The sequence below is a fragment of the Branchiostoma belcheri genome, unplaced genomic scaffold (genome assembly GCF_001625305.1).
Source record: "Branchiostoma belcheri isolate BF01 breed outbred unplaced genomic scaffold, Haploidv18h27 scaffold171, whole genome shotgun sequence".
NCBI classification, from domain to species: domain Eukaryota; kingdom Metazoa; phylum Chordata; class Leptocardii; order Amphioxiformes; family Branchiostomatidae; genus Branchiostoma; species Branchiostoma belcheri.
Genome location: NW_017803169.1, coordinates 355,453 through 361,850, shown reverse-complemented (window position 1 = coordinate 361,850; position 6,398 = coordinate 355,453). Strand labels below are relative to the sequence as shown.

The 6,398-nt window shown below is 41.9% G+C and overlaps 2 protein-coding genes and 1 long non-coding RNA gene across 3 annotated transcripts in view; 2 read left to right on the top strand and 1 right to left on the bottom strand.

Moving 5' to 3' along the window:
* The first annotated feature begins 914 nt into the window (after positions 1–914).
* On the top strand, positions 915–1,927 carry LOC109466920 (zinc finger protein 678-like). Its single transcript, XM_019764792.1, has one exon. The coding sequence runs from the start codon at positions 1,107–1,109 to the stop codon at positions 1,911–1,913; it is 807 nt and encodes a 268-aa protein (XP_019620351.1). The 5' UTR covers positions 915–1,106; the 3' UTR covers positions 1,914–1,927.
* Positions 1,928–3,609: 1,682 nt separating this feature from the next.
* Positions 3,610–4,714, bottom strand: LOC109466925. Its single transcript, XR_002140045.1, has 2 exons — positions 4,628–4,714; positions 3,610–3,826 (listed from the first exon to the last, which is right to left on the bottom strand). It is a non-coding gene; the product is annotated as an uncharacterized LOC109466925 (long non-coding RNA).
* Positions 4,715–5,873: 1,159 nt separating this feature from the next.
* The window catches only part of LOC109466922 (D-dopachrome decarboxylase-A-like), a 4,585-nt gene continuing 4,060 nt past the window's right edge, over positions 5,874–6,398 (top strand). The window contains exon 1 of the mRNA XM_019764796.1: positions 5,874–5,921. The gene's annotated coding sequence lies outside the window, so the exon portion shown is untranslated. The remainder of the gene's footprint in view (positions 5,922–6,398) is intronic.

The window sequence follows — 6,398 nt, the reverse complement described above, 5'->3', positions numbered from 1 at the left end:
CGGGTCGGGATCGCCCGACCGGCCGCAGGCCGGAGGGCGATCCGACTCGCGGGAGGGCCGGGACCGAGGGCGATGCGGAATACACCGTGTTGTATTTTATTTATGTCATACCCACCCAAGAAAACACGCCTTTCAATGCAAGATGAGCCAAAAGTTGGTGCCACTGAACCCTAAACTGCAACAACATCAATTCCAACGTCCGGATTCTGTATTCGAATTTTCGAAAGGGGCACAAGCGGGTAGGGCGAAAAGCGTTCGAATCGTTTTATGGAAGCCATGGAAGCGTTCGATAACGGGTTCCGGACCGGGCTGTACATATAGAATACAACACGTTGTATTCCGTATCGCCCGAGGTACCAGCCCGACCGCGCGTCGGATCGCCCGACGGCCGAAGGCCGGAGGGAGATCCGATCCGCGGGAAGGCTGGGACCTTTCACCTTTCAATGCGAAAAGAGCGAAAATTTTGGTCGCTAAACCCAAAAAATGAGACAACATCAGTTCCAACGTCCGGATTCTGTATTCGAATTTGGAAATCGGTGCACGCGGTTAGGCCGAAATGCGTTCGAATCGTTCTATGGAACATTTGGAAGGCCCGGGCCGTACGCGTTAAGAACCCCCGGGCCGTACCGCTAGTTATCACACGGGCCGGAACACCCGTATCGAACGTAATCGCGGCCCAGGTAGGACATAACGTTAAGTACGGCCCGGTCCGGAACCCGTTTTCGAACGTTATCGCGGCCCGGGTATGATATAAATAGAGAGAGAGAGAGAGAGAGAGAGAGAGAGAGAGAGAGAGAGAGAGAGAGAGAGAGAGAGAGAGTGAGAGAGAGAGAGAGAGAAATTGTTTCAAACTCAATGTTTCACAAAGGGACTTTTCATTATTTTTTCAGGACAAACACTTCATCACTATGGCAACAAGGGCGCAGACGTCAACTTCACCGCGTACTCACACTGGTGAGAAACCCTACAGGTGTGAGGAATGCGGCAAGCGATTCAGAAATCTGAGTGATTTGAAGATACACATACGGACTCACACTGGTGAGAAGCCGTACAGCTGTGAGGAGTGCAACAAGCAGTTTAGTGAGTTGGGTTCTCTGAAGACTCACATGAAGACTCATACCGGTGAGAAACCCTACAGGTGTGAGGAGTGTCGCAGGCAGTTTAGTCGGCTGGATAGTCTGAAGATACACATGCGGGCTCACACTGGTGAGAAGCCGTACAGGTGTGAGGAGTGCAACAAACAGTTTAGTGAGTTGGGTGCTCTAAAGAGACACATGCGGACTCACACTGGCGAGAAGCCCTACAGGTGTGAGGAGTGCAGCAAGCAGTTTAGTGAGTTGGGTTCTCTGAAGACTCATATGAAGACTCATACCGGTGAGAAACCCTACAGGTGTGAGGAGTGTAGCAAGCAGTTCAGTCAGCTGGGTCATCTGAAGAAACACATGCGGACTCACACTGGTGAGAAGCCGTACAGGTGTGAAGAGTGCGGCAGGCAGTTCAGTCGGCTGGGTCATCTGAAGACTCACATGCGGACTCACACTGGTGAGAAGTCGTACAGTTGTGAGGAATGTAGCAATCAGTTTAGAGATCTGAGTTCTCTGAAGATACACATGCGGACTCATACCGGCGAAAAGTCGTACAGATGTGAAGAGTGCAGCAAGCAGTTTATTCGGGCGAGTTACCTTAAGATACATATGCGGACTCACACCGGTGAGAAGCCGTACAGGTGTGAGGAGTGCAGCAAGCAGTTTAGTCAGCTGGCATATCTAAAGAAACACGTGCGGACTCACACTGGTGAGAAGCCGTACAGGTGTGAAGAGTGCGGCAGGCAGTTCAGTCGGCTTTATCATCTGAAGAGACATATGCGAACTCACCTTGGTGCAGCAAACAGCTCAATAACCGAACGACATTGACATTTTGTTGAAAACCGGCATTCAAGTGTCCAGTTGAAGCGACGCCATTGAAAACGACGTCACTACGCGCGCGGTCTGCGTACTGTTTGATAATACCACGTGAAGACTTACACGAAATCAGAGAAAACGTTTGATTGTAGATAATCAGTGAGTGAAGTAGGGAACCGTTTGCCAGAATGCCAGCAGCTCTTGTATCTTGCATCTTATATTGCAATCAACAATTGCAATTCTAACCACATCGACTTATCTTTGTAAATAGATAACCAACTTTTATCATTAGCTCGGGTAAAAATGACCTAGAACAAATGCGTTGAACTTTACTAAATTTTCGCAGTTTTGAATTACGTATTTGTTTTGATTATGAAGCTAGTTTAAACTGTAATATCCAACACAAGAAAATGGACTCACCCAAATTTTTGACTGTACCACTCCAGTCTTTGTCAAGGAATGAACAATCCACGCTTCCGTGACGTCACGCAGATAACACGTGACTCCCTGAGCAGTGGATCATAGGTTGCAGAAAGTCTGTGGCGACGTTTTCTTGAATGAAATAGATTTTAAATTCTAACCACCTCGACTAATCCTTGTAAATAGGTAACATTATATATGTAATACCTTTGCTTTAACCTGTAGTAAAATTAATTTGACAAATGCGCTAAACTGTTCCAACAATGTACACGTGTTGTAGTTATACTGTGGAAGTCCAATTTGTTGTGTCAGAAATTAAACATTAAATTTCTGTTTAATGGCCTCTATCAATACGGATTAAGTTTAAAGATGATTGTTAAATGCTTTCGTATTATGTATTTTATTGTTGATAAAAAAAGTTTTTTTTTATGTTGAATGAAACTTAACTCCTTTAGATTTAAGTGTCATTCTGGAGGTAAAAGGTACCAAATTATGATGCCTTTCGACTCAGTGTTTAAAGGCTGTCCACCATGTTTGTTTACATTCTAGTATTTTGTGGTGGTACCACAAACTGAGTGCGCCTTATGTGGGATATTTTAGCGCCAACCATAAATGTCAGAAATGTGAGATAATTGCACAATACTTTGTGAATGTGTGAAGGTAAACTACAGCCACACGAGGATTTTAAATAAACTTCAATGTTTGATACAAAAGCCATAACGTAATAGACCTTTAACATTTCATGAATAGGTTGATATTGTGAACTGGCGCCATCAAAAGAAAACATGAAAATGTCCATTGCTTGCAAAATGACGGGAGGACAAAGTCACGGGAGGAATTTTTTTTTAGGAAAATTCAAATAGCACATAAAAACTATACGTCTGGGGTCCAAATGGACCCCGTTCGGGTGTTTGAGGGTTTTAATTTACATATTGACCCGGTCATGGACATTTCTTAATTTATATACACGTGTTACCAACTTAAAGATTAGTAATAACCGAATAATATATGCAAAGAAAGCGTGAACAGGTCTATGATTGTCAAAGCAGTTAACTTCTATTCTCTACGATTCAAGTATTCAAGACATTCGAGTACAAGTATCGAACGGTGGTCTGAACATGTTACTTCAATGGACGTTTAAAAGTGGACAGAAATACATGGCTCCATTGTTAGTGTTGCATTTTCATAAGTTCTCTAAGCTGACTATGGCATTCACAGATACTAAGTTTACATGTGACATTTTCAGATTACATTACAACGTACAGTCTTGAAACTCGTAGTTCAAACATTTTTTTTTACATTTTCGTACAAGATCGCAATCTACAACTCGAAAATTAGTAATAGACGCAACATTTGTTAATTTTAGATAGCAATATGCAACAAGCTTTATGTTCTATAAGTATAATAATCATATTCCGTATATAGTAGTCATCGGACAGTCCAGTCAATCTCGCCGTTGGTACGTCAAGCGACATTCTAATTCCCCTTCCTTCTGCTTCTCCGAACTATCAGGGAAAGAAACAAAAAAAATATTATTCTAATGGCTTCACATAAAGTATCATCACTGAATTTTCTTCAAAATATAGATGTCAACGTTTGAGCTTACACTGATTCAACACTGAAAATCGAAATTAGAATGTCAAGAATTCTTTATTCACAACTAGTTGTTAACAAGAGACTAAGTTGTGATGACCGTCTGTCATCAGGGCTAAAATGACGGGATCACATTGCACTGAAGCGCTAGCAATGCAGTCCCAAACGCTAAGTAATTGTGACATACATAGATGCATTGTTACAACTATAGTGAGATACTGTTCCAAATGTAAAGTAGGTTTAGGTTAAAATAACGTTGCATATATTATTGGCCTATATAGAAAGACTCTTGATATTCAATCATTCACGTGTACCCATGGCCATGTTGATTTGATTATATGGATGACATCCGCGCGCGCATGAATTTCGGCCGTTTCCAAAAAAAAAAGTTTTGAACCATGCTGTAAATCGTACAAAATGAGCAACTATATACCGTAAGTTGCAAAAAAAAATAAAATTTCAAAACGATACCAATGTCGTAGAATACCAATATCAAACAAAAAAGACGAAAATGTAAAGAACTGAATTTGAAGAGTAGGTCATTCGTCAAACCATAGTCTGTTAGCTGTTCAACCTTCATGACCACGTAGATTTCAGAATTAGAGTAACTTTTTTTGAAAAAATTTTATTCGCACGCGCGCATCAGTTTTGGAGTTCCCAGAGGATGTCATCCATATAATGGAATCATTTAATGCTCTGTAGTCGCAACTTACTGTAAGACTTCGCCCTCTTCTGGAACCTTTCGGCCGCCCTGGTCTTCCCCATAGACACCATCTTGTTGTAGATCGCATTGGCGGCTGCAACTTCTGAAATTCTCAAGAACACAGGAATTACGGTGTGCAATTCACTAGACTTACGCCAGGGGGCAATGCTTCAAGCAAACAATACTGTATCTCAACACTCCGTAAATAGGACTCAAGAAAAATAAACAGGCATGGCGTTTGGAATGTTAGATAGTTCACTTGTCCTAACCTCTAGATCCAACAACATGTTCTCTCACCTAGAGGTTTCGACCAGTCACTCTGGTCTTCTAAGTAGATCGAAAGTTTTAACTCTCCATTAACGTTAACGGATTCGCCCACTTCGTTTTTCTGATTTGACAAAAAAAAAAAAATCAGAATCAACTGCAAAATGCTCATATTTTGCCCTGAACAGTTGAAAACAGTCCCTTATCAGGGCGGCTGATAAAAATAGAAAATAAAAAAAACATCATATTCGGTAGCTATGTAGCCCTATTCTCGTAATGTTTCATGTTTCTTCTTCAAATGTTGCTATTTGGTCACAAATGAAATTTACCCAAAAAATCAAAGGGTCAAAGTTGAAGTTTCCAACACCATGATCGGGTGTCGATGCCTTTTGGAACAGCCTGACCAATCAGGGGCCCGCGCGGTGGTGAGAAAGTTCCGTTGCACAACCAATCCGCGCCCTCTCATACCATAATGTTTTCACTTGGAATTAATAAGGGCCCGTTCACACCAAGTCGCTCTAAGCGGTTTCGATCCTGTTTCCACCGAAGCCTGATTCAAGTGGCCCCATCTATACTCTGAAAATCACTTTGAAAGCGCCTCTATCCCAAACCACTTCCGGAGTTAGTTTCGAAACGGTTTCACCGGATCACCATTTTCGTCTGAACGTGACTTCACCGGTTTATTTTACATATTGACCCGGTCATGAATATTTCTTTATTTATATGCACTTCGTACCAAAATTTACGTGTTACCAACTTAAAGATTAGTAATAACGCTGGGAGGGTGGGGGGCGGGGCACCAGCAAGCAGGTCGTTGACCTCTAACATTGATAACATACTACCTTGCGTGTTGTTATCAAACAACAATCAATGAAGTTTAGGAGAATTGTGATCGGACACTGTTTCACCAGATGTGAGGAATGTGAGTTACCCGAATCGCGGTTTGGGTGACTTCACATAAACACGGCCTTACGTGGGTAAGGTGGGTCAAAGGTGACAGCCAGCTCACAGTCCACCTGTATCCTACATACAGCAGTAAGGTGAGTCCGCTATAGATATAATTTCAAGCCTCCGTTTTTCAACGGATGTTATAATGTGGGCATTTTTATTAACTTTACTGCTTCACAGTTATATCTAAACTAAAGCAATTGCATTGGTACATATCATAAACAGTATCAAATATGATTTTTATATGTAAATATTTCATGATGTTCAAGTGTTTTAAGACATGGATTCCTGATCTAGGTCTGGTATTACGTACAATGTATTAGCCCCAAAATGCAGCTAACTAACGGCTATGGGCTCTAGTGCTTTGCTGATACTGGAATTTCCCAATTTCAAAATAGATTTAATTCAGTTGATCTGTGAGCCACAGCGACCTTTGATTTCACACATGTTTGTAAGGCCTGTACTTTGAACTGCACGCCCCATGCGGTGTATTTACGAAGTGCAGCACTGACCACGATTAAAACACAACAATTCAAATTCGCGTCTCTCACAGATACTCAGAACACTTC